The sequence below is a fragment of the Nycticebus coucang genome, chromosome 9 (assembly GCF_027406575.1).
Source record: "Nycticebus coucang isolate mNycCou1 chromosome 9, mNycCou1.pri, whole genome shotgun sequence".
NCBI lineage: Eukaryota > Metazoa > Chordata > Mammalia > Primates > Lorisidae > Nycticebus > Nycticebus coucang.
In genome coordinates, this window is record NC_069788.1 from 46,369,630 (window position 1) to 46,393,328 (window position 23,699).

Genomic DNA, 23,699 nt, shown 5'->3' on the forward strand with positions numbered 1-23,699 from the left:
AAAAAAAAAAAAAATCCTGTGGCCAGGATTTTTAATTCCTGACCACTTTTAATTTCTGTCTTTCTTGGCCACTTTCTGTTAAAATCAATCAAGCTGGGTTTCATATAGCTTTTGGTTAATAAGCCCCTACCTTGTGTCCCTTTTCAGTCTGTCTCTATCATTTTTTCTTGGTTAAAACAATATTTTGTTCATATTGTTGTCAAATGATCTAATTTCCTATGTCACATTTTTTAAACTACCTGCCACTTCTTGTTTGTCCCTTCCTGCCTTCTTCAGCCATGGTGTCCAGCTTAGTATCAGACTGACAGAAAGGGATTTGTTACCTGTGTGATCTGGCCCCAGTTTTTCATGTTGTCTTGTGAAAATCCTTTGACAATAAGCCATTTTGTGTGTGTCTTAGGCCATCTAAATCATAAAGTTTCCATTGTGGGCCTAGATATTTATCACGGCCACTTCCTGTGTGTCGTAGCCTTGGTGTTTGTGTTTTCTAGAAGAATTACCTTTCATTGTCATAATTCCCTTTGCAGGAGTCACTTTCTGTCTGTTTTGTGAATTTCTTTTCTCTCCTGGTCAAGGTAGCCATGTTGTTGTTGAAGGTTCACCTCTTGGATCCTCTTCTCTAGGCTGCTTCCTGTCTGTCCAACCTCTTCCTGTTTTTCCAGTTTGGTTTCTAGCCATCTTGGCCATGTTTAATTTTTCTTGGCCCTGGCATCATTCTTGCTTCCAAGTGTTTGTCATTTTGTCCTGTCTGTCTTGATTGTTCCCCATGTCTTCAACCTCTCCCTGTCAGCGGAGTATTTCCTATCTCCTCTGCTTCATCTTTTGCTTGCCCTGCAGTTGTTGTTGCTTCTTCTACCCTGCTGCCTCTTCTACCTCCTTTCTCTACTATTGCCACCCTGTATCCTCTCTGCCTTTCTCTTATGCTACTCTTTGCATCTTTGGGGTTAATCTGGGATTGGGGAGAGTTTGGAAACTGATCGCTTCTGTTTGGTCAGGATGGAGGGGAGGGGACCATTCTGAAGATCTCTGTTGGAGATTTGAGGGTGGTGATGAATGTCCTCCATTCTCCCTGTCCTTATCTTGGTTCTGGTCCTAGAATTGGGAAGAGCTATCTGAGTGGAAGCATGAAAGGGAGGGAACGGGTAGTCTTGGATTATAAATGAGGGCCAGAGGAAAGGCATAGCCTCTTGCTATGAGGAACTAGGGGACTTATAACAGGGGGTGCTCTTGAGCTTGGGAAACTGAGCTTAAACTATATTTTTCCAAAAGCCAGTTATGAGGACTGAGTTGGACGTTATCAATGGAGACCATCCTCCAAATTTACTTAAAATATGGATGCTTAACCTGTGGGGAGTTTTTGTTATTTTATTTTAATTTTTGAGACAGAGTCTCACTCTGTTGCCTGGGCTAGCATCAGCCTAGCTCACAGCAACCTCAAATTCCTAGGTTCAAGTGATCCTCCTGCTTCAGCCTCCCCAAGTGCTGGGACTACAGTCTCACTCTTGCTTAGGCTGGTCTCGACCTCCTGAGTTTAAGTAATCCTCTGGCCTTGGCTTCTCAGAATGCTAAGGTTACAGATGTGAGCCACCATGCCCAGCCACCTGTGGGAAGTTTTTAAATTTGTGTACCCCTTGAAATATAAGTAAAATTCTATGCTCAAGGGCATGTACTTTTTCTTTTCTGGAGAAAAAAACTATTGCTTTTATCAGATTTTCACATGGATATATGCCCTCTCTCTCCCCCCCACATAAAAATCTGTCCACAATCTTAGAGAGATAGTTATTTGATGAGTTGGGTTGAGGGTAAGGAAGTAGTTTTTATTTATTTATTTATTTATTTATTTATTTATTTATTATAAGATTCTAAGCATTCCTGGGGTCAAGAGGGAATTTGGGGAACAGGGTGGGATCCTTTAGAGGGTTTGGGAAGGTTAGGGGTTTGAAATTCCAGGAAGGGTCTGAGAACTTTCCTGAAAGAGGCTGTCAGGGAGATGGAGAAGTTGTGTTTGTTGAAGTGGGGTTGGGAACTGGTGAGCAGGGAGCCCTGAGGTCTTCTTGGCAGGTCAGGAAGGTCTGTGAAGAAAGGGTATTGGGGGAGAGCTAGGGAATTTAGGAGGGTAGGGTCAAGGAGGTCTCTTTAGGACCTAAGAATCAAGGTTGGATTTGGGCTGGGGGAAGTCCTGGTGTCCTAGATGCTCACAGGCCCCACTGGGGGTTACATGTGTGTCTCCCTCAGGCTGCCCATGGACCCCGGGGGCTGAAGGGAGAGAAGGGGGAGCCGGCAGTACTGGAACCTGTAAGTTACACTGGTCACTGGGCTGAGGTGGTGGAAAGAGAAGTAAGTGGGGATGGGGACCTAACCTTGTCCTATCTGCCTTCTAACCTTTGATTCCACAGGGTATGCTTGTGGAGGGGCCCCCTGGCCCAGAAGGCCCTGCGGTGAGTCTGGCTGTGATTTGTTAGCCTTCATTCTTTTCTTAGAGACCCTTCACCCATATGCCTAGTCCTCCTTCTCAGCGCTCTGGAGGGACCTTCTTTTTCTTTTTCTTTTTTTTTAATTAAATCATAGCTGTATACATTAATGCAATCATGGGGTACAATGTGCTGGTTTTCTATACAATTTGAAATGTTTTCATCAAACTGGTTACCATAGCTTTCATGGAATTTTCTTAGTTATTGTGTTAAGACATTTATATTCTACACCTAGTAAATTTCACATGTACCCTTGTAAGATGAACCGTAGGTGTGGTCCCTGGAGAGTCCTTCTAATCAAAGCTTCCCAAATTCCCAGACCTCTTCTGTAAGGTCACTCTTCAGCCACACTTGATCCTCTGCTCTTCTGTTCCTCAGGGATTGATTGGTCCCCCTGGCATCCAAGGGAACCCAGGACCAGTTGGAGACCCTGGCGAGAGGGTAAGGGAGTGTCCTGTGGGGGGTGGTGGCAGTAGAGTGGTGACATCTATACCCAGCAGGGGCTACCAAGCTCAGTATTCCTTGTTAACTTTCTGACTGATGAATGAAGGGGCAGCATACTTCCCAGACCCAGAAAGGAGGGAAGTTTCTAGTTGGGGAGGGGAGCAATCAGGTATCTCACCTTCATTTTTCTCCATGGAGATGGGGGGCCTGGGAAAGATCTAGGGAGGGTCTATTCTTTGAGGAGGGTTTCAACATGATGCTGAGCCCTTGGCACCTCCCATCTGTCACTGTGTCTTTATCATTCTCTCCCCACTCCAGGGTCCCCCAGGCCGAGCAGGGCTCCCTGGATCAGATGGGGCCCCTGGCCCTCCTGGCACGTCTCTCATGCTCCCAGTGAGTTGTCTTCTGGGATTTGGAATGGGATGAGGGAGAGGACAGGGGAATTGTGTTCTATCACCAAGAACCAGAAGGTCAGTGAAGCTATGCAGAAGTCTATAAAGACCATCAACCTGAAGGATGGGTCTTTGGGGTGAGGGAGTTGGAGCTTCATTAGATGACCTAGAATCAAACATGGATCTTCTAGAACCAAATGAATCATCTAGAACCAGACAGAAACTCCTATATTTCAGGGGGTCTGGAACCAAAGGGAAGTTTTTTTTTTTTTTTTTTTTTGAAGAAGAGTCTCACTCTGTTGTCCAGGCTAGAGTGCTATGACAGCCCAGCTTACAGCAACCTCAAACCGAAAGAATCATTTGGGAGGCAGAGGCTAGAAAGCAGGGGAGGCAGGCAGGAGTTGAGTTTCTGAAAACCTCTGGGTAGTTGTCTGGAACCCATGGGAGGTGCTGGATGGGGAAGAACCTAGGGGTGGGGAAGAGATGCTGGATGAAGCCTCTGGCTGGGAAGGTCCCAGGGATTTCCTGGAGGAGAACTTGGACCTTCTCTCCTTGCCCCTCAGTTCCGGTTTGGCAGTGGTGGGGGTGACAAGGGCCCTGTGGTGGCAGCCCAGGAGGCTCAGGCCCAGGCAATCCTGCAGCAGGCGCGGGTGAGTGGGGCTGGAGGGGGTCTTGGTGGAGGGAGGGGTGTTGTGGGAAACAAGGGCTCCAGGAGGGGTGGAAGGATCAGTTGGAGTGAATATAGGGCTGCGATGGAGGTTGAGGAGACCACAGAGTGGTGGATAAGCATCAGGAACTGAAGGGCAAGTTCGGAGGGTGTGCTGGGCCTGGGGCCTTTCTGGCTGTCTCTCCCTCAGCTCTACTGTTTCCCTGATGCCCTAGCTGGCACTCCGTGGACCCCCTGGCCCCATGGGATACACAGGTCGCCCTGGACCCTTGGTGAGTGTGTAGGGTATTGGGGCAGAGGATCCTTTATTTGTATGGGGGAATAGGTATGGATATTTCCGGAAAGGGGCCAAAATGAAAGTTGTTTTGCTTCTTTGGGGGAGGTCTCTGAGGTCACTGTTGGGAGTGTCTTTCACCATGGCCATCCTCTCTTCTTTCCACTAGGGACAACCTGGAAGCCCTGGCCTGAAAGGAGAATCTGGAGACCTAGGACCTCAGGTGACCACCCCCTTCCCCAGCCCCATTCTCAATCCACTGCCCAGTGCCTCCTGTTGTCTATGCCCATTAACCCTGCCTGACTTTTCCCTCACAGGGGCCCAGAGGACCTCAGGGCCTTGCAGGCCCTCCTGGCAAAGCTGGGCAAAGGGTGAGTCCTCTAGGGGTATTGAGGGAGAGGGGCATGGAACATGGAAGACTTCACCTCTTTCTGGCTCTCCCTTGCTTCCCTTGCACTTCCAGGGCAGAGCAGGTGCTGATGGAGCCCGAGGGATGCCTGGAGAACCTGGAGTGAAGGTAGTAGGCCCCTCTCTGATACCTGTGTCTCTCAGTCCCACCTGTGCTCATTTGTTGCCTGAGAATGATGATGTTCCCTGGGATCACCCAGGATGCATTCCCTTTCCATTCAGAACTCTGTAGGGAGGGCTGAGGTGGGAAGGGGCCAGGCCTTCACTCTGGTTTCCCCTTTTCCTCCTAGGGTGACCGAGGTTTTGATGGACTCCCAGGGCTACCTGGGGAGAAGGGACACAGAGTAAGTAGATTGGGAGCAGATGTGATGGGAGTAGATCTGTGGAGGAAGGTGAAGCAAGGAAGGGAGGCTTGGGGGTCTGTAGGAGCTCTGTGAATTGAAGAGGGCCTGTGTCTGCCTGTGTTGGGAGGCTCTGAGGCCCCTCTTCCCTGTTCCCTATTTTCCAGGGGGATACTGGTGCCCAGGGCCTTCCAGGGCCCCCTGGTGAGGATGGAGCACGGGTAAGTGTTGTGGCAAGCACAGGGCTGGGTGCAAGAGAAGTGTAGAAGGCAAAGCCATTTCACCATGTCTTTCTCCTCCAGGGAGACGATGGAGAGATTGGGCCTCGTGGGCTGCCTGGAGAGTCGGTGAGTGTCCAGGGGGTTGGTTTGGAGGAGTGGGCTCTGGAGAAGCAGTAGTGGTTTGTGGACATTAAAGGGACACATTTTTCTCTAACCCATCCATGTTATCTTCTCTGCTTACCCTGAATGCAGGGTCCTCGAGGTCTCCTTGGCCCGAAAGGCCCACCTGGTATTCCTGGACCCCCAGTAAGTGACTTCCTGACTTCCAACCCTGATGTGACTGCTTGACCTCCCCAACTGTCTTCCCTCCTCACCTGCCCCCCTCCCTGGTCTCCATGTAGCCCTGCCTTGCTCGGCCTTTGCCCCCAGATGCACTGGGAGGGCCATGTGGTGCAGTGCACCAAAGGCCCTAAACATAGCCAAAAGAAAAATAAAATCCTCAAGGAAAACAAAACAAAACCCTATAAACCCACACCCTGCAGATCTGGGCTGGCTATGTTTGCTTAGGTTTGGTTTGGGATGAACTGGAGGTCTGATCATCCCACTTCTGAAATAGCTGGGACTCTCAGAACCATAAGTCCCTCCAGGGATTGCTCACACCCCTCTCATGTTTCAGGGCGTCCGAGGCATGGATGGTCCTCAAGGCCCCAAAGGGAGCTTGGTGAGTGATGGGAATAGAGACTCCACCCTGATCTCCATCCCTAAGGTCCCTGCCAGGGTCCTGTCCACCACCATGTTAACCGTTTGCCTACTTTCCACTTTACCCTCTTGGCTGATCTACTGGGACTTCACTCTCTGTCCTCCCCTCACTCCACAGATCTACTCCCATCACACCTGCCCCCATCTCCTCTGACCCCTGCCTGGCCACTTGTTTCTAGGGACCCCAAGGAGAGCCAGGACCTCCTGGACAACAGGGCACTCCTGGGACCCAGGTAAGTGGTCCTGCCCACCCCCTCCCCAACTTTAGTGACTTCCCCTGGGCTTCCACAATGGGTCAGACCCCAGACGGCATCAGGAAATTAAGGATCTCAGGTTCTCATTGCTCATGCTCTGAATGGGCAGAAGGGGATGGTTCACGTACTCTCTCTATGGGACAGAATGGAGGCTCCTGAGACCTTTCTCTCTATGTGTAGGGTCTTCCGGGGCCCCAGGGTGCCATCGGTCCTCATGGAGAGAAGGTAAGTGAGTAAGTGGTTTGAGAGACAAGGGGCTTGGGTGGTGGGTGTAGGGAGCGCCCTAAATGTCTGCTGGGACCTCAGCTGTGTCCAGACATGACCCCTCTGGTGACCTGGAGCCTCCTCATCTTCCTGTAGGGTCCTCGAGGGAAACCAGGGCTCCCTGGCATGCCTGGCTCAGATGGACCCCCGGTGAGTGAGTCCCTACTTCTTAATCCAGTTCCCCTCAGTCCTCTACCCCTATGCACAGCCTCTAAGCTCCCTCAATGACCATTCATCCACTGTGTCCCTGGCACTAAAAGTTCACTGGTGGTGTCTGCCCATGTTCAGTTAGCTTTATTAGGTCACAGGGAATTTGAGTTGGAGAAGTGTAGGGAGGGGTGTAGGGGCAAGTAGTCACTTTCTCTGTCGCCTACCCCTAGGGTCACCCCGGGAAGGAAGGTCCCCCTGGAACCAAAGGAAATCAGGTGAGATCTCCCACATCTCCCCCAGACTCTGCGGCCTCTGAGTCCTTGGGATTTCCTTACCGTAATACTCTCAATCCCTGTGCCCTGTAACCCTACCCAGACTCCAGTGTCATTACTTCCATTTCTTCACTCTGGGGCCCTCCACACTGACACTCTATTTCTTCTCCCAGGGTCCGTCTGGACCTCAGGGTCCTCTAGGATACCCAGGACCTCGAGGTGTCAAGGTAACCAACTACTAGGCTGTGGTCCAGCGAGCAAGATGAGGTCTTGGGAGTTCTGTCCTCCCACCACTCCACCCCCTGATCACTCTGCCTCTGTCCCCCTATCATTCTAGGGTGTGGATGGAATTCGGGGTCTAAAGGGTCATAAGGGTGAGAAGGTGAGCACCGTGCCCCTGCATCCCAGCACCTCCATCCTGCCTGCATGACCTTCCTGCCATCTCCTCTTCTCACACACTTCCCTCCAGCCTACCCATGCTGCCCTTCAGATCCCCAGCCCACCCTTACCCATGTTCTCTGAAACCCTTCCTTTGAAAGCCCAACATTCTGTCATCTGTGGTGTTCTCTTACCTCCGTCTTTCTCAGGGCGAGGATGGCTTTCCTGGGTTCAAAGGTGACATAGGCGTGAAAGGTGACAGGGTGAGTAGAAACCCCATACTGGTTCCCAGCTCTGCTTCTTAATGATCCTTTACTTTGGAGCCCCCAATTGCCAGCTTATTGCCCTGAGACCCTGGACTCCCCAACTCTGGTGCTGTGCTCCATTGGGAGCCTGATCCCAGCAGGATAACAGCCCCACTGCCTGTCCCACACTGCCCCTGTGGGCTCTCTGTCCTGTAGTAGCTTCTGGGACCCTGACATCTCTACTTAGCCTCACTGATGCCTGCTTCTCCTCTGGCCCAGACTCTGTATTCAGTCCCCAAAACTTACTTCTCCTACACTTTCACTCAGGGCGAGATTGGAGTTCCTGGGTCTAGGGGAGAAGATGGTCCTGAGGGGCCAAAGGGACGCACTGGACCCACTGGAGACCCTGGGCCCCCTGGGCTCATGGGTGAGAAGGTGATGGAATGGGGGAATCTGTGCCTGGGTCCCAGGAGACGTAGACACTGGGGTCAGAGTGGGCATGGGGATGCCCACTACTGAAGTCAGAGTCAGTCAAAGACAGCGTGCATTCATTATGCTCCTCTCTGTATGCAGCATCTCCTGGCTGCTGACAGATTGCCAGGGGATATGTAAACAGTCAAGGAAAATTCCCTGTCATGAAGTGTTTGGTAGAGAAGAAGCATGTAAGGTAATTGTGGGTGTGAGGCAGAGTGAAACTGTGTCCAGACTGAGAGGAGCAGGAGTTCTGAGAAGGGAGAGAGTCTAAGCCAGTGAGGTCTGCAATCTCCAGAGTTGACTCTCACCAAGTGCGTGGCATGTGCCGGACACTAATTCCTTCTATCAGGGCTGTGAGGCGGGCATATAATTGTCCTGTTTTGCAGGTGAGGTTTTGCAGAGGCCTGAGGATGTCAAGATGCATGTTAATCACATAGCCAGTGAAGGGCAGGGTCGGGGTTCGAGCCCAGGCGGTCCAGCTGCAAAGTCTTTGCTTCCAGCATGGCTGCATAGCTGCCTGGGAGCGCCAGGAGGAGGGCGCATGCGTGGGATTGGGGTGGTGTGCTGCAGGGGCACTGGTCTTAGTGGAGTGGGGGGCCATGCTGAGGTTGACAGGTGGGCAGCAGCAGGATCATATTCACTTTGAAGGAATAGATGGAGCTACAGACATGAAGGAGGTGATATCCCAGCACTAGAGTTGGGGAATTCCACCGTTAAGGAGAGACTATGAAAGCCAGACATCCTGGGTGTAGAGGAGGTCAGAGGCTGGGGTTTGTGGGGCATGTTGCTGTTATCTCTGAGGCCAAGGATCTCTAGGGATGGAATGGTAACAGTGGCTCTCCTCTCTCCTGATGGCTCCCTGTCTCCACAGGGCAAGCTGGGTGTTCCTGGTCTGCCTGGCTACCCTGGACGCCAAGGTCCCAAGGTGATGCGATGTTCTGTTGGTGCTCCTCCTCCTTTCCCCTTTCCTGACTCCTGATTCCAGGAACACAGGCTAGTAGAGCAGTAGAAGACCCTAAAGAGAATTTAGCTGACCCCCATTCTACAGACCAGGAAGCAGAGGCTAAGAGAGCAGCAGTAGTTTGTCCATCTAGTTATTGACAGAGCCCATGCCACCCAAGCCACTGCGTCCGTGATTCCTTCTGATCCCCGTTGGCCCTTCCTGACCCCTCCTCTTTCATGACTTCTCAATTTCCATCCTTCCCTATCCACACCAGGGGTCTCTGGGATTTCCTGGCTTTCCTGGAGCCAGTGGAGAGAAAGGAGCCCGGGTAAGCTGGGAAGGGAGCATCTGGTGGAGGGAAGAGCTGGGGGCTCTGGAGGGTCTCTGTGGGGAGTGAAGCCCTAGATGACATTCTCTATTTCCTTTCCACCAGGGCCTGTCAGGAAAACCAGGGCCTCGAGGAGAACGGGGTCCCACGGTGAGTGCAAGGGGTAGTGAAAGAGGAGGCTAAAATCTAAAGGGGTGCATTTAGGTTTTTCTGACCACTCCCCTCCTCTCTCTCTCTAGGGTCCACGGGGTCAGCGAGGACCCCGAGGTGCCACAGGAAAGTCTGGAGCTAAGGTTAGTGGCCTCTGCATGACTCCATCTGCTTGCTGAGCTCCCTTTCACCCCTCTGACCTTGGGGATAGCTAGAAGGCAGCTCCCCCTACTCTTTGACTCTGTTTCCTCCCACAGGGAACATCTGGTGGTGATGGACCCCATGGGCCCCCTGGAGAAAGGGTGAGTGTGGCAAGTCTCCCCTTAGTGCTCCCCAGGGAGCCTGGGTGGAGGCATCTCCCGTCTCACCTCAGGGAGGAGGCTGTGTCCCCTGCCCAGCACTGGCCCATTCCCCTCACTCAACTCATCTCTGTCCTTAGGGTCTCCCTGGACCTCAGGGTCCCAATGGATTTCCTGGCCCCAAAGGACCCCCGGTAAGTTGACCTCTGAGATCTGAGCCACTCTGGTTCTGAGTCCTTCCCTATGCCCCTTTCCAGCCTAGAGTTCTCCTGACATCTGTACTTCTCATAGGGCCCCCCTGGGAAGGATGGACTTCCGGGACACCCAGGCCAAAGAGGAGAAGTGGTAAGTGAGACCCCTGGCTATTCATTCTTGGGCTACCCATTCCCTCAAACTCTAGAACTGCATGGAAGGCCCACGGGGGCATCCTGACAGGGGAGCTGCTCAGTTCTATAGCCCAGGGCTCAGTGTGACCTGCCCCCTCCTCTAGGAGTATGAGATCTGCCCACAGTGTCCAGCCTGCTCTCACTGCATTCTCCTCTCTTCTTCTCTCAGGGTTTCCAAGGGAAGACTGGCCCCCCTGGCCCCCCAGGAGTGGTGGGACCTCAGGTAGGTCTATCGCCAGAAGAGAATGGACCCCAGACCCTGGAGTTATGCTGTCTGCCCCTCTTTTCTCTTTTCCCTGCCCTGTTTTGCCTGACTCAGACCCCTGGGGCTGGGGTCAATGGTGGCAGCTGGATTTGGGACAGGGGTCCTGAAAAGGGGTCAGTCTATTTCCTGGGCCCTCTCTCACTGTCTTGTTTCCAAGAAGAGGCAGTTCCCACAGGGACACAAGGTGGTGCAGTTACCGTACACTGGGGAGGAGAAACCCAGTGACAGCCAGGAGAGCATCCAGGCATTTTGGGGCAGGGATAAAGGGGTTCAAGATGGGTATTTTAGGATGGCCAAAATTTTAGGGCTCTTTTGGCAGAAAGTGGGATGAAGGGTCCGAGAGTGAGGCCTCTGCCTTTTTCTAGGGAGCAGCAGGAGAAACCGGCCCTATGGGGGAGAGAGGTCACCCGGGCCCCCCAGGCCCCCCTGGAGAGCAGGGACTGACCGGGCCAGCTGGAAAAGAAGGAACAAAGGTCAGTAAGGGGCTGGGCAGAGGGGGACTTGGGGAACTGGGGTTGGGGTGCTGAAAGAGTGGGTAGTTGGGGATTTGAGGAGGACTAGGCATCTCCAATTTGGGAGCATGGTTGTGACTCATCACCCTTCCTCTCCTTTCAGGGTGACCCTGGTCCCTCTGGGGCCCCAGGAAAGGATGGGCCTGCTGGTCTGAGGGGCTTCCCCGGGGAGAGAGGCCTGCCAGGCACTGCTGTGAGTGACTCCCAAACCCCTGCCTGTAACAAGTCACCAAGCATCCTGGCCTCCTCTGTGTCACCCCCAATTGCCCTCTCTGAGCTCATCTCCCATCATCCTTCTTGTACCTGTGAAGTCCCATGTTTCCCAAATCTCTGGTTCCCAGGGTGGACCTGGTTTGAAGGGGAATGAAGGTCCAGCTGGCCCTCCAGGCCCCGCAGTGAGTCTGGGTTCCCTGTCTGGGGTGGTAGTAGGAAAGAACGGGGAAAGAGGTTGGGAAAGGAAGTGTGGGCATGGCATCCAGATTAGGCAGGGATGGGGACTGGCAGAGGGAGTCTAGGGTCAGCCATAATGCATTTGATTGGGGGCTCTTCTCCTGGGAATTGTGGTTAGGGGTGGTACGGTGGGCTGGGGTATCCTCCCTGGGAGTCTGACTCCATCTCTTCTCTCAGGGCTCCCCTGGGGAGCGAGGTACAGCGGGATCCGGGGGACCCATTGGACCCCCAGGGCGCCCAGGCCCTCAGGGTCCTCCTGGAGCAGCTGGAGAGAAAGGTGTACCTGTGAGTATGGGGGCTCTAGGGAAGGGATACTGGGGAGGACTCTGTGAACCAAGGTGATGAGCTACTAAGGATTTCTGGCTTGGTGTCTGAGCGTGAGGGTTGTCTCCAGGCCATGACTCCTTTATCATATCCCACAGGGTGAGAAGGGCCCCATTGGTCCAACTGGCCGTGATGGGGTACAGGGTCCTGTGGGACTTCCTGGTCCTGCTGGGCCCCCAGGTGTGGCCGGAGAGGATGGAGACAAGGTGAGGGACCCACATGCCCTGAGCAATCTTCTCTCCAGAAAGAGGTGGCTTATCTGGGAATGAGCCTGGCTCCTGTCATATCTCATCTACCTTCTCCTCCTAGGGTGAAGTGGGGGACCCTGGACAGAAGGGCACCAAAGGGAACAAAGGAGAACATGTAAGTGCCCATGACCTTCATGTCATCTGGCCTTTAACCTCGTTTTCACATGGTATCTCTTTGTCTTGGTGTCTCTGACTCTCCTTTCTCTCTCAGGGTCCTCCTGGACCCCCTGGACCCATTGGTCCTGTGGGGCAGCCTGGAGCAGCGGTGAGTGACCCCTCTGCCCACATTGAGGCTCTGGTGGCGCTAGTCTGACTTCAGTTCCCCTCTGCCCTTGGGGTTGAGGGTGGAAGTAGGGGCTCTGGGCCTGGTGCTTGTGGGTAGAGAACACCTGATTCATGATCCATTTCTGTGTCCTTGTCCCTGCTTCCTCCCTCCAGGGAGCAGATGGGGAGCCCGGAGCTCGGGGGCCCCAGGGACACTTTGGAGCCAAAGGTGATGAAGGAACAAGAGGATTCAATGGGCCTCCAGGACCCATTGGCCTACAGGTGAGTTAGGAGGCGAAGACAGGGGCTGAGAGGTGGGTTCAGGGTGGGCTGCTGTTTGCTCCAAATCTTGCCAGCAGCCTAGTGATGAGGCCTGGGGAGGAGGAGGTAGAGGACCGGGGAGTTTCTGGGTCTCAGGAGAGGGGATGTGGGGCTTTGTCTGCCTGGGGCCATTCTTTGGGTGAGTTGGTCATCAGGATCTGTGCTTTGTATACTTATACAGGGTTTGCCGGGCCCCTCTGGGGAAAAGGGAGAAACAGGAGATGTGGGTCCTATGGTGAGTGTGACCCTACTGCCCTCAGCCAGCCTCCAACCCACACCCCAGACCACTGCTGCTCCTCCCTCCACCATTCATGTCTATCCATAGCGCTCTTTCAGTCTCTCCTTTCCCTTCCTCATATCTGATGTATCTGTTTTCCCCAGGGACCACCTGGCCCCCCAGGACCTCGAGGCCCAGCTGGACCCAATGGTGCTGATGTGAGTCATCTCAGCCCTTGTCCTTCCCTTTAGGTCTATGTGTCTAACCCTTTGCCTCCCTTTTCCCAGACCATAAACTCCAGTCTCATCTCAGGTGTCAAGAGCAGCCCCTGGAAGGCCTCCTACTGTCTCACTGCTGTGGCCTTGGGTCCTCATCCAGGCCTCTGCACCTGGAATGGCCCCTTCTCACAAGCAATGACCCTATTTTTGTTCCTCTTCCAGGGCCCACAAGGTCCCCCAGGAGGTGTTGGGAACCTGGGTCCCCCTGGAGAGAAGGTAACTGGAAAGGGGGTGAATGGGCCAGTCTTGGGGGTAGGGGATGAGGGTTGGATTTCTGCAAATTTTGGTTGAGGGTACAAAAGAGAATGAGATGTGTGGAATACAGGGGTTTTTGTTGTGTGTTTCTTTTTTTTAAAGAAGGAAGTATTTGACCTTAATCTTTTTGCAGGGGGAGCCAGGAGAGTCAGGATCTCCAGGGGTCCAGGGCGAGCCAGGTGTCAAAGTGAGTGACAGCTCTGAGACCCTAGCCCCTAATCCCTTTCACTCCTCTCATCCCACCTCCTGGGACCTCCTTGAGCTGAAATTCCTCTGCAGCCAGGAGTCTCTGCAACACCTGATTGCTGTGTCTGAGTGAGCCTTACGCTCTCCTTGAAGGGCAGAGGGGCCAGGGGACTCCTCCATAGATTGACTTTCTGTGTGTATCCCATTGTCCCTGAGAGGAGTGGGGGAGGCTGAAGGTGTCTTGGAAGCAGAGGCTGCATCCTGATCTTCAAGACCCCCCAGGACCATTTATATCCTCCACTTGTTCTGCAGGGTCCTCGTGGGGAGCGTGGGGAGAAAGGAGAGTCGGGACAGCCAGGAGAGGCGGGACCACCAGGGCCTAAAGGCCCCACGGGTGATGATGGCCCTAAAGGGAATCCTGTGAGTTTACAGGGTTTGGGGGAGCTGAGGAGGGTCCTGGGAATGAGATACCTGGGAATATGGGTGTGTGTGAGGGAGAATCTTGGAGTGTGGGGAACCCCTGGGTGGGGGATACCTGGGAGGGAGGCTCTGGGAATGGGGTCTCCTGGCAGGGATGCATGGGGTCTATGATCCAGAGAGAACATGAGCGAGTGCTCAAGGCGGGGGTGGGGGAGTAGAGTTGCAAGAGACCCTCTTCCTCGGAGGTGCCAGTGGGCACTGTCTGTAGAGAGGGAGAGTGTGACATGTGCCTGTGGGAGTCTGTTGGGTAGATTTAGGGGGCTCTGACTGTAACCTTTGTTCCCCCTCTGGATCAGGGTCCTGTCGGTTTTCCTGGTGACCCTGGACCCCCTGGAGAAAGTGGCCCTCGGGTGAGTCTTACCCAGGAAGGAGAAGCAGCAAAGAGGGTGGGGTGTCTGTGGAGGACCTCTGGACAGAGGTATACACTGTGTGGCTGGTGGGCTTGGGTGCTGGGAAGCTGCGGGTATGGCAGGGCTGCAGGAGGATCGAAAGATTGGGAGTTTTAGGGGTGATGCCACTCAGATTGGGGGCCAACTTCTGACCTTGTTTCATCCCTACAGGGTCAGGATGGTGCTAAGGGTGATCGTGGAGAGGATGGTGAGCCAGGACAGCCTGTGAGTGACCAGGGACTTTGCTGCTCCCACTGAACCCAAACCTTGAGACCCTATACTGCATCTGTGCCCCACTCCTGAAGGGGGGTCCCTTGTCTGGAGGCTAAACACCCAGTCATCCCAATTCCTCTTTCCAGGGATCCCCTGGTCCTACTGGGGAGAATGGACCCCCTGGGCCACTTGGAAAGCGGGTAAGTAAAGCAGACACCAGGAACCTTGGGAGGCACTTGCTGGGCAGTGTGGTGGGAGATTTGGCAATGGCTGGTGGCATAGGGAGGGAGATGCCTGATGTCTGTGTTGTCCTTGGATGGGGTTTTTGTGTGTAGGAGCAGGTGGGTTTGTAAGTGTGCAGTGTATCTAGGGGATGCTTGTTCCTGGGTTTTGGAATGCATGTTCTTGCCAGAGGTGGTGATGTTTACCTACCAGAGTGGACACTGCAGGAGGGGGCTGGCTGGTCTTTCTGGAGGGCCCCTGCTGGACCAGGGTTAACCTTTTAGTTGCTGTGGCAGGAGGTGTGCTGCTAGGTGGGGTGTGGCCAAGTGGTTCTTCACTAAATGTACAAAACTACTCAATATTTCAATAACTGGTCCAGCTGTACCTGTCCTTAATGTTTCTGCGTCTGTGTGTGCACTTGTGTGTGTGTCTACTGGAGGATGGGGTAGGGGGGAGAGTTGAGCCTGACTGTCCACTGCCTCATCTTCTCTTGCTTTCTGCCTCTGCAGGGTCCTGCTGGTGCACCAGGTCCAGAGGGGCGACAGGGAGAGAAAGGAGTGAAGGTGAGGGAGAGGCTGCCCTGGGTACCGCCTTCTTCCATTATCCCGCCCCTCAGATTCCTCCCTCTCTAGATGCCTACCCCATGGACACTATTCCCATGTTCAGCCCGTTTGGGGCACAAGGTACCCTATACTTATTCCTGCTCCAGGGGCTCCTAGGGTTTGGCCCCTCCTCCCTGCCTTACCCCTGCCACCTTTGACCCTATGCTCCCAGCCATGCTCCTGCTCTGCCCTTTAGGACATGATCCTTTTTTTTTTTTGAGACAGTCTCACTATGTCGCCCTCAGTAGAGTGCTATGGCTTCACAGCTCACAGCAACCTCAAACTCTGGGGCTTAAGCGATTCTCTTGCCTCAGCCTCCCAAGTAGCTGGGACTACAGGCGCCCGCCACAACGCCCAGCTATTTTTTTGTTGCAGTTGTCATTGTTGTTTAGCTGGCCTGGGCTGGGTTCGAACCTGCCAGCCTCCGTGTATGTGGTTGATGCTATAACCACTGTGCTACGGGGGCGGAGCCAGGACATGATCCTTATGTGTGTTTCAGGGGGACCCTGGTGCTGTGGGTGCCCCGGGGAAGACAGGCCCTGTGGGTCCTGCAGGCCCAGCGGGGAAACCTGGCCCTGATGGTCTGAGGGGCCTTCCAGGCTCAGTGGTGAGTCATGGCAGGGAAGGGCTGTGATTGGAGTGGGGGTTGAAGGGACAGAAAGGGTGTGGTGTGGGGATATACCTCCTGACCCCTGTGGTCCCTTCCAATATGCAGGGTCAGCAAGGCCGTCCTGGAGCCACAGGCCAGGCTGGACCCCCAGGTCCTATGGTGAGTGACTAGGATTGGGCTGGTTGACAGGTTGAGAACTTAGTACCTCTTCACTTGGACAGAATGACTTCCTATCTCCTTACAGGGACCCCCAGGGCTTCTTGGTCTCCGGGGCGATGCTGGAGCCAAGGGAGAGAAGGTGAGTGACAGACATGAGGCCAGGCAACTTCTATCACCCTCACTCCCAGAAACCTGTGGGGACCCCAGGCCTGGGGTCTGCTCAGGCCTCTGGTCCTTGCTCAGTGAGAGGCACTCACAGACCTTAGCCCTTATCCCCACCCCTGTGACTCCTCTCTGCACCTGACCACCTGTTCCCTTCTCTAGGGTCACCCAGGTCTCATAGGACTGATTGGACCTCCAGGGGAGCAGGGAGAGAAGGGAGATCGGGGACTTCCTGGCCCTCAGGGTTCCCCTGGGCAGAAGGGGGAGACGGTGAGTAGAGAGCCTGAGGGTGAGGGTTCATCTTGGGGTGGGGAGGGGTAGATTCTGACTCAGCTGTGGAAGAGGGAATAGATGCTTGGGAGGGGTGGGGAGGATGACCCAGTTAAACAGGTCCCTTCCTTTCCTAGGGTATCCCTGGGGCATCAGGCCCCATTGGCCCTGGAGGGGCCCCCGGCCTCCCTGTGAGTACCTCATCTGTTCCTCCACTAAGTCCCATAAACCCCACTGCTCCCCACCCTGTGACCTCCCAGTGACTTCTATGGCCACTGCCAGACTCACAAACATAGTCTTCAGTATCCTCTTTCATCCTCCACCCCCAGTGTTTCCTCCCCACACTTCCAGGGCTTCCCAAATGTCCCCATGTTTCCTCATGCCTGCCCTCCAGACCCTGCCTCTCCATTCCTTTGAATTCCATCTTTCCTCTGCAGTGACCATCTTCTTCTTGTTCCTTATTTCATAGGGACCAGCTGGCCCCAAAGGAGCCAAAGGAGCCACAGTGAGTGACTGCCAGCAGTTCTGACCTTTGCTTCCCCCAGCTGGACTTGACACTGTCTCTCCAGGGCGAATAGACTCCCCCTGTGGAGCCCCTCATTCTGAGCCAAGAGACTGATTTGACCATGCTGGGATCTTGATCCCATGCTTGACCTCTTGACCCCTCTAAGACTGCATTTACTCCTTTTTCAGGGCCCAGCTGGACCCAAGGGAGAGAAGGGAGTCCAGGGTCCTCCAGGACACCCGGTGAGTTAAGAGACAGGGCCTGCTTCTCTAACAGTCCCTTTCCGCTCTGGTGTTTCTCTGCTTCACCCCCATACCAACATCATCTTTTGCCCTCTCTACCTGTCCCTCCATGCAGGGCCCGCCAGGTGAGGTGATCCAGCCACTGCCCATCCAGATGCCTAAGAAGACGCGACGCTCTGTGGATGGAAGTCGCCTGATGCAGGAAGATGAGGCCGTGCCAACCAGGGGGGGCCCAGGCAGTCCTGGAGGTCTGGAGGAGATCTTTGGCTCACTGGACTCCCTTCGGGAGGAGATTGAACAAATGAGGCGGCCAATAGGAACCCAGGACAGCCCTGCTCGCACCTGCCAGGACCTGAAGCTATGCCACCCGGAGCTGCCTGATGGTCAGCTCCTCAGGGGATATAACAATCTTACCCACAGCATAGGCATTGAACAAACAATATGAGTGCTAAGGGAGTCTTAGACAAGGTGTTGGGTGTGGGGTAAGGGTTGAGGGCTTGGAACAGTGGCTGTTTACCAACTGGGTCAGAAGAATTTCAATATTTTAGCAAGTGATGTGGGCCTGCCAGTGTGTACCAGCTTGTTATCAGCCCAGTGTCTACAGGAGCAGATAAACATACACATGTGTACACACTTATTGGTATCTACACAGATGAATCTGTATGAGCACCTCCAACCACACATTATCTCCAGTGTGGGGATGTCCACACTCGTACCTCCTCCAGTCAGAGGAGCCTGGGGTTACTGTAGGGACCAGGGTACACAGTCAGGCTGGGATGCAGTAAGGTGGAATGAGTTATGGTGCTCTGGGTGGGAGAAGAGGAGGCCTGGGAGACAGAGAGCATGGTAGGGAGGGCTGGGGGTGTGGAACCGTTGGAGTGGGAGAGAGGGAATGTCAGGGTGGAGAGCATCCTGGAACCTGGGACCTGGTGGCCTTGACTTTCCTTCTGCCTTATCTAACAGGAGAGTACTGGGTTGATCCCAACCAGGGCTGTGCTCGGGATGCCTTCCGGGTATTCTGCAACTTCACCGCAGGAGGAGAAACCTGTGTAACTCCTAGGGATGACATCACACAGGTGAGAACCGGCCCCTGACTGCCCTTCCCCTGGCCCATAGTGTATGCCCTCAGAGACCCATGGTTTCTAAGTGTATGTGACAAGTCCCCTGGCTGCTCCGCCCTCTCCCAGAGTCTGCTGACCCTTCTCCATTCCTTGGCTCCTTCCTTTCTTTCTCACCAGTCCTTTGATGTTCACTTTGTCTCCTTCTCATGACAACCCAAAACAAAAGTTTGCCTTCCTTTACACCCATTTCCCTGGCTCACACTTGGCCCTCATCTATCCCTCAGCCCTTTCCTACTATTCCCTGCACATGGCCCTGCCTCAGCTGCCTTGGTGCTATAGATGCTCCTCGCCCATGTCTGTCTCCCCCTGACCCCAGCTCTCTCTCTCCTTCCAGTTCTCTTACGTGGATTCAGAGGGCTCCCCAGTGGGTGTGGTCCAGCTCACTTTCCTGCGGCTGCTGAGTGTCTCAGCACACCAGGATGTGTCCTACCCATGCTCTGGAGCAGCTCGTGATGGTCCCCTGAGACTCCGGGGAGCCAATGAGGATGAGCTGAGCCCAGAAACCAGCCCCTATGTCAAGGAGTTCAGAGATGGCTGCCAGGTAGGAACCAGGAAGAGCTGGGTGGCAGGCAGGTCCCAGACTCAGGCTAGAGGAAGGACATGGGAAGACCCCCTTGGGCAGCCCATCCAGGAAGTGCAGGGAGGATTCCAGCCTTCTGGTGTCAGATATGCCCAAGGGCGCTCAAAAGAGGTGAGGAGGTTAGGAAGGATGGGAACCAGACTTATGTGAGCTGTGTGGGGTTCATCTGTGCCTACCCCAGCATCACACAGGGTGAGTCATATAGGCATACGCACAAATTGACACATAGGTGCCCAGCAGAGATACATGGAGTATGAACACACACATTTATGGAGTGACATACATCCCAAGTCACACTGATGGAGTCAAGGCACTCAGAGGTGAGGCCTCTACCACACTCACTCCTTCCTCTCCTGTCTCCCCCTCAAGACACAGCAAGGCCGAACGGTGCTGGAGGTGCGGACACCTGTGCTGGAACAGCTGCCAGTGCTGGATGCCTCCTTCTCAGACCTGGGGGTCCCCCCACGACGGGGAGGAGTGCTGCTTGGGCCTGTCTGCTTCATGGGCTAGGACTGTCTCTGTCTGATCCTGTCCATCGGAAGCAGGCCCACCTGGAATCCTCCAGCATCCATCTCTGCCACCTCCCAAGAGGCCTCCTCACCATCTAGGGGACAATGGGCCTGGGTGACAAGAGCCCCCAGTCAGGGGCAGGCCAGGGAATGGGTGAAGTGGGTGCCAGGACACCCCAGGGGAGGGGTGGCATCTGGGGCTTTTGGGCCTCCAACCTGGAGCCTGTGACCTGTTAGAGACCGGAGACCCTTATTTAAAACTCACCTCCCAATCACCCCAAACAAGTGGAAGAGAAGAGAAAGGACACTGTGTATTTTGTATTTAAAAGTAATTATATTAATTATTTAAAGAGTGGAAAACAAAATGACAAAGAAAGATAAAGAGAAATGTCAATAAAAATCAGCAGAAGTTGGAGACAGAGGTCTCCCGGGGTGGGCCTGGGCACCCCAGCCTTGCCTCAGGGCTTTCCTCAGTGACTATATGTGGGGGATCCCAGGCTAAACCCCACCTCCCTCACAGGCCACCTGTAGCACCCACTGTGAACGTCAGAACATATGGTCTCCTTTGCCTCAGGGCTCTGACTCTTTCTGCCCAGGGAGGGGCTTTCTCACCTCTACTTACCAGGTGTTGGCTCCCTGGCCCACATAACTGCTGTCATCTTTCACTTGGTCTGGGTCTGGCAGGCGCTGTCTGCTATTTGAGGACCAGGCCTCTCCCCCAGGGAAGAAATGGAACAGTGTGGAGTGTGTGCAGGACTTGTATCCAGCAGATTGTTGAAATATTAAAATTCTTCCATATTGGCTGATAAATCACTATGGGCCTGAGTCCCCCGAGTATCTATCTCATTGCCATCCTGGCCACTCCAGTCCCTCTCCTTTGTGCCCTCACCTTCCTTGATCCTGCAATTAAAGGATTAATTTCTGGCATTTGGATGGAAGGGACTCCCAGGATCCTATGCCCAGTGTCCATTCTGACCGATGTTTAAATAATGCGGTGTCTCTGCCCTGGGCATATGTGTTGGTGCTTGTGTTGTTATTTCAATGCTCTTACCCTCATCCAGTGCTCCATTTTCCCAGCTGAGCTGTTAACCAGAAATGGATGGTTTAATCCCAATGCCCTGGAGGACTTGTTCAGGTGGGGTGTCAGGGCCCAGAATTTATAAAGCCTGAGTGACAAAGTACAGAAAAGAAAGCAGAGGCAGATGCCCCAGGGACATGAGGTGGGGGCTTAGTGCCCCTCTGGTCCAGGATTCCAACACAGGTGTGGGACTGCTTCTGGGTGTGGGTGTGCCTGCCCTCTCTTCCACCTGGGATACAGCCTTCACCTCTCCTACCCCCGCCCAACTTTAGGATTTCAGAGCTGGAAGGAGCCTTAGATGGCCTAGTGTACACTTTGCAAATCTGGAAACTGAGGCCCACTTCCAAGACAATGTTTACTCCACCTGTACTCCTGATCATCTTATCCCTCTCCCAGGCTTGCGATGTCCTGTGGTAAAATGCCAGGGCTGTGGCTAGACCCTCCATAACGCCTGTGGTCGCGTGTATATACTTGGAGGCTTTGTGTTGGGTCGGAAGCTCAGTCCCCCTGCGTCCCACGCTTCTTCTCTCCTGGCTTACTCAGCCGCTCCCTTCCCCTCCAGGTCGGGTGTCCCAGTCAGGCCTTCTGTCCTCGACTCGGCAGGATATCCGGGCCTCCCTAGCTGGCCTCGTCACACAGCAGTGCCTGGCTCCCCCGTCCAGCGGTAGATGAAAACTTGTCCCAGGGCCTCATTCCAACCGGGACGCCCCTCCCTCGCAGGGCGCCTGGCTGCGGAGGCGAGGAGGGGCCGCTATACCCGAGTCCGGGTTTCCCGTCCGCAATCCCCTGGAGCTACTGGGACCCGCCGGGGCCGCCTTGCCCTCGCACCCCCAGCCCGGGTAGGCAGCGCCCACGCCCTTCTTCCCGTACTTCTTTCTGGGCGGATCCCGGATGGCGCCGCCTTAACAGTCCCCCCAAGGACAAAATCCTGGGCGTCGGAGCTAACTCTCCATCGCTGGAAGCCGTCCCCTGGGCTTCTCGGAGCTCAGCTCCGCCCGGCCGGCTGGCAGGCGAACGCCTCCCCCGCGAGGGCAGCTGGGGGCCGCGCTTCTCTCCGCCTCTGCTGCCCCCTGGTGCCGGCGCCCAGACCCTGGCGACACCCGCAGACGGAGCCACCCCGGCCCCTTAGACCAGCCTCAGCGCTGCCTCTCCTTCGTCACCCGCTGAGCTCTCGTACACCCCACTGCCCACCACCCCCACACACACCAGAAGGAGGACGAATGGAGGAGGAAGCCCCCGATCTCGTCTCTCTGGGATCATCCATGCCCTTCACATCAATTTCCGAGGCCCGAGAGCTTCACACACCCCTTATCTCCCTCGCAGGTTTCACATCCAGAGAAGATCAGACTTAAATAGAGGCTCCGCACCCTCCTCGCCCGCACCCAGTCCCAGCCACGCCAAGGTTTTCTCAGGTGTTCCCTCTGCTGTTGGAACCAAACCCACAGAGGCCCCTCTAGAGCACAAGGGGGAGTTCCCCAAAGGTTATTTGGTCGGATGCTTTGAGCTCAGAGGGCTTTTCTCCATGGAAACAATGCCATACAGTCATTCAAATAACGCTTATATACGGCGGTTAGGTCCCCAGGCCAATCCACAAAAGCCTATTTAACTATGTCATGTGTCATGTAGCCATCCTAACTAACAGTTCTGTGAACGATTCTGTGCCAAGCTGCTGCCGAGGATTGCAGGACCACAGCCGTCTCCTTGCAGCTGACTACACCCCCCCCCACTCCCCCCACCCCCCTCACCCCCACCCCCGAGCTGGACTGGGTGTGGGCAGTACCCTGGCATGTGGCCGCTGGCGAAGCCCAATGGCTGAGGGCAACCGATGCTTCTGCATGGGAGGGGGGAGATAAGAAGAGAGAGGCAGGGGCTTTGGGGAACACTTTGGGTTTGTTGGAGGAGTTAAGTTCTGAAAAGTTTTGACCTCCTCTGGGAGGAGTTTAACTTGAACACCAGAAGTAAGAGGGAGTCACTAATGGTGTCAGAAAGCAAGTGATGTGATGGAATTGTGCTCTTGCTAGGTGGCTGAGGACAGGGTTTGGGATCAGGAAGGCAGTGAGGTGATGCACAGAGGAAATTCTGTGGGGATGGGTCCTCTGACCTGTCACACCCTTGGACTTCTCAGCTTTCGGCTGATATTTTTTAGCACCTGTGATTTATGGTCAAAAAATAACTTGTGGAATAAAATGAAAATAACTTAGAGACCGCTCAGATCACTGTACGTGGGAGCACCATGTGTCCCAGAAGGCCACAGGCTGTGTCTGTTCTCTCCCCTCCCTTGACTGTGTTGTGTTTGGGATCTGTAGCTATGAAGGACCAGGGGTGAAGATGAGATAGAGAAGGGAGTCCATCAAAATAAGGCTCTAGCTGCCTCAGAAAGAAGTTCCAGTGCAGTAGGGGGTGGCCACCCACTTTTGTGGTTGTATAGGCCTCATTTCTGCAGGGTGAGTGTGGTTATCAGGGAGTATCAGGGCCACACCTGAACTTCTTTGTGGCCAGCTGTACGGTTCACAGAGGGTTACTCACACAGGCCTGGTTGTATTTCTTAACTCCAACCTGAAGTCACCCTTGGGTGCTTGCAGTTTGCTTTCTGATATCTTTTTTCTCATGTTCAGGGTAGTTTCATGGGAACTGGTGCTGCTAGCAGACTGCCATCTCCGTAGTGAAGACCCTGTCCCACCAGCCCTTGAATGAAAACCAGGGACATCTATAGGGGCTCCTCTTTTAGGGCCACGGCCAAACAGCCAGGACAGTAGAGTGACAGCCTTTCTCAGCTGCAGTGAGAGCTGGCACTCCACACCGCCTCCCCTGAGGAGGTAGGAGCATGTCACTTAATTTGGTTTACTTTGCTCTGGCCTCTCTTTCGGTTAGTAACATCTTCCTTCCAGGTCAAAGGTCTTTTGATTCTTAAGACATAGGTGGATGGTTTTACAAAGTAAAACAGATAAAAGCCATATTGGATACTATGGCATCTCACTTCACCTGTAAAGGGCTTGGACTCCACAGAGACTCTGGCAGTCCCTCTAAACAAACCTCTTTGTATACATTAGACCCCCAGATCCATCCAGTCTCTTCATAACCACATTTGGTCTCTTCCACTCACCCCCTCCCTAATAG

General features: G+C 54.2%; 1 protein-coding gene across 11 annotated transcripts in view; it reads left to right on the forward strand.

Moving 5' to 3' along the window:
• Positions 1–20,714, forward strand: part of COL11A2 (collagen type XI alpha 2 chain) — a 29,316-nt gene extending 8,602 nt beyond the window's left edge. For 4 of the 11 annotated variants that reach the window (XM_053603208.1, XM_053603209.1, XM_053603210.1 and 1 more), the window contains 58 exons: positions 2,236–2,295; positions 2,397–2,438; positions 2,850–2,912; positions 3,234–3,308; positions 3,871–3,957; positions 4,190–4,246; positions 4,418–4,471; positions 4,566–4,619; positions 4,712–4,765; positions 4,947–5,000; positions 5,165–5,218; positions 5,300–5,344; positions 5,471–5,524; positions 5,895–5,939; positions 6,157–6,210; positions 6,412–6,456; positions 6,592–6,645; positions 6,876–6,920; positions 7,091–7,144; positions 7,255–7,299; positions 7,505–7,558; positions 7,868–7,975; positions 8,886–8,939; positions 9,232–9,285; positions 9,391–9,435; positions 9,525–9,578; positions 9,693–9,737; positions 9,875–9,928; positions 10,026–10,079; positions 10,290–10,343; positions 10,751–10,858; positions 11,001–11,090; positions 11,239–11,292; positions 11,525–11,632; positions 11,770–11,877; positions 11,981–12,034; positions 12,131–12,184; positions 12,358–12,465; positions 12,686–12,739; positions 12,886–12,939; positions 13,162–13,215; positions 13,388–13,441; positions 13,753–13,860; positions 14,217–14,270; positions 14,481–14,534; positions 14,669–14,722; positions 15,254–15,307; positions 15,846–15,953; positions 16,062–16,115; positions 16,201–16,254; positions 16,440–16,547; positions 16,685–16,738; positions 17,017–17,052; positions 17,241–17,294; positions 17,410–17,677; positions 18,258–18,370; positions 18,750–18,956; positions 19,365–20,713. In XM_053603208.1, coding sequence (XP_053459183.1) covers positions 2,236–2,295; positions 2,397–2,438; positions 2,850–2,912; positions 3,234–3,308; positions 3,871–3,957; positions 4,190–4,246; positions 4,418–4,471; positions 4,566–4,619; positions 4,712–4,765; positions 4,947–5,000; positions 5,165–5,218; positions 5,300–5,344; positions 5,471–5,524; positions 5,895–5,939; positions 6,157–6,210; positions 6,412–6,456; positions 6,592–6,645; positions 6,876–6,920; positions 7,091–7,144; positions 7,255–7,299; positions 7,505–7,558; positions 7,868–7,975; positions 8,886–8,939; positions 9,232–9,285; positions 9,391–9,435; positions 9,525–9,578; positions 9,693–9,737; positions 9,875–9,928; positions 10,026–10,079; positions 10,290–10,343; positions 10,751–10,858; positions 11,001–11,090; positions 11,239–11,292; positions 11,525–11,632; positions 11,770–11,877; positions 11,981–12,034; positions 12,131–12,184; positions 12,358–12,465; positions 12,686–12,739; positions 12,886–12,939; positions 13,162–13,215; positions 13,388–13,441; positions 13,753–13,860; positions 14,217–14,270; positions 14,481–14,534; positions 14,669–14,722; positions 15,254–15,307; positions 15,846–15,953; positions 16,062–16,115; positions 16,201–16,254; positions 16,440–16,547; positions 16,685–16,738; positions 17,017–17,052; positions 17,241–17,294; positions 17,410–17,677; positions 18,258–18,370; positions 18,750–18,956; positions 19,365–19,505 — 4,092 coding nt within the window. In that variant the 3' untranslated portion in view covers positions 19,506–20,713. Of the gene's footprint in view, positions 1–2,235; positions 2,296–2,396; positions 2,439–2,790; positions 2,913–3,233; positions 3,309–3,870; positions 3,958–4,164; positions 4,247–4,417; positions 4,472–4,565; positions 4,620–4,711; positions 4,766–4,946; positions 5,001–5,164; positions 5,219–5,299; positions 5,345–5,470; positions 5,525–5,894; positions 5,940–6,156; positions 6,211–6,411; positions 6,457–6,591; positions 6,646–6,875; positions 6,921–7,090; positions 7,145–7,254; positions 7,300–7,504; positions 7,559–7,867; positions 7,976–8,113; positions 8,208–8,885; positions 8,941–9,231; positions 9,286–9,390; positions 9,436–9,524; positions 9,579–9,692; positions 9,738–9,874; positions 9,929–10,025; positions 10,080–10,289; positions 10,344–10,750; positions 10,859–11,000; positions 11,091–11,238; positions 11,293–11,524; positions 11,633–11,769; positions 11,878–11,980; positions 12,035–12,130; positions 12,185–12,357; positions 12,466–12,685; positions 12,740–12,885; positions 12,940–13,161; positions 13,216–13,387; positions 13,442–13,752; positions 13,861–14,216; positions 14,271–14,480; positions 14,535–14,668; positions 14,723–15,253; positions 15,308–15,845; positions 15,954–16,061; positions 16,116–16,200; positions 16,255–16,439; positions 16,548–16,684; positions 16,739–17,016; positions 17,053–17,240; positions 17,295–17,409; positions 17,678–18,257; positions 18,371–18,749; positions 18,957–19,364 lie in introns of those variants that run through there. The other 7 variants (XM_053603213.1, XM_053603214.1, XM_053603207.1 and 4 more) reach the window with 6 other exon arrangements.
• Positions 20,715–23,699: the final 2,985 nt, after the last annotated feature.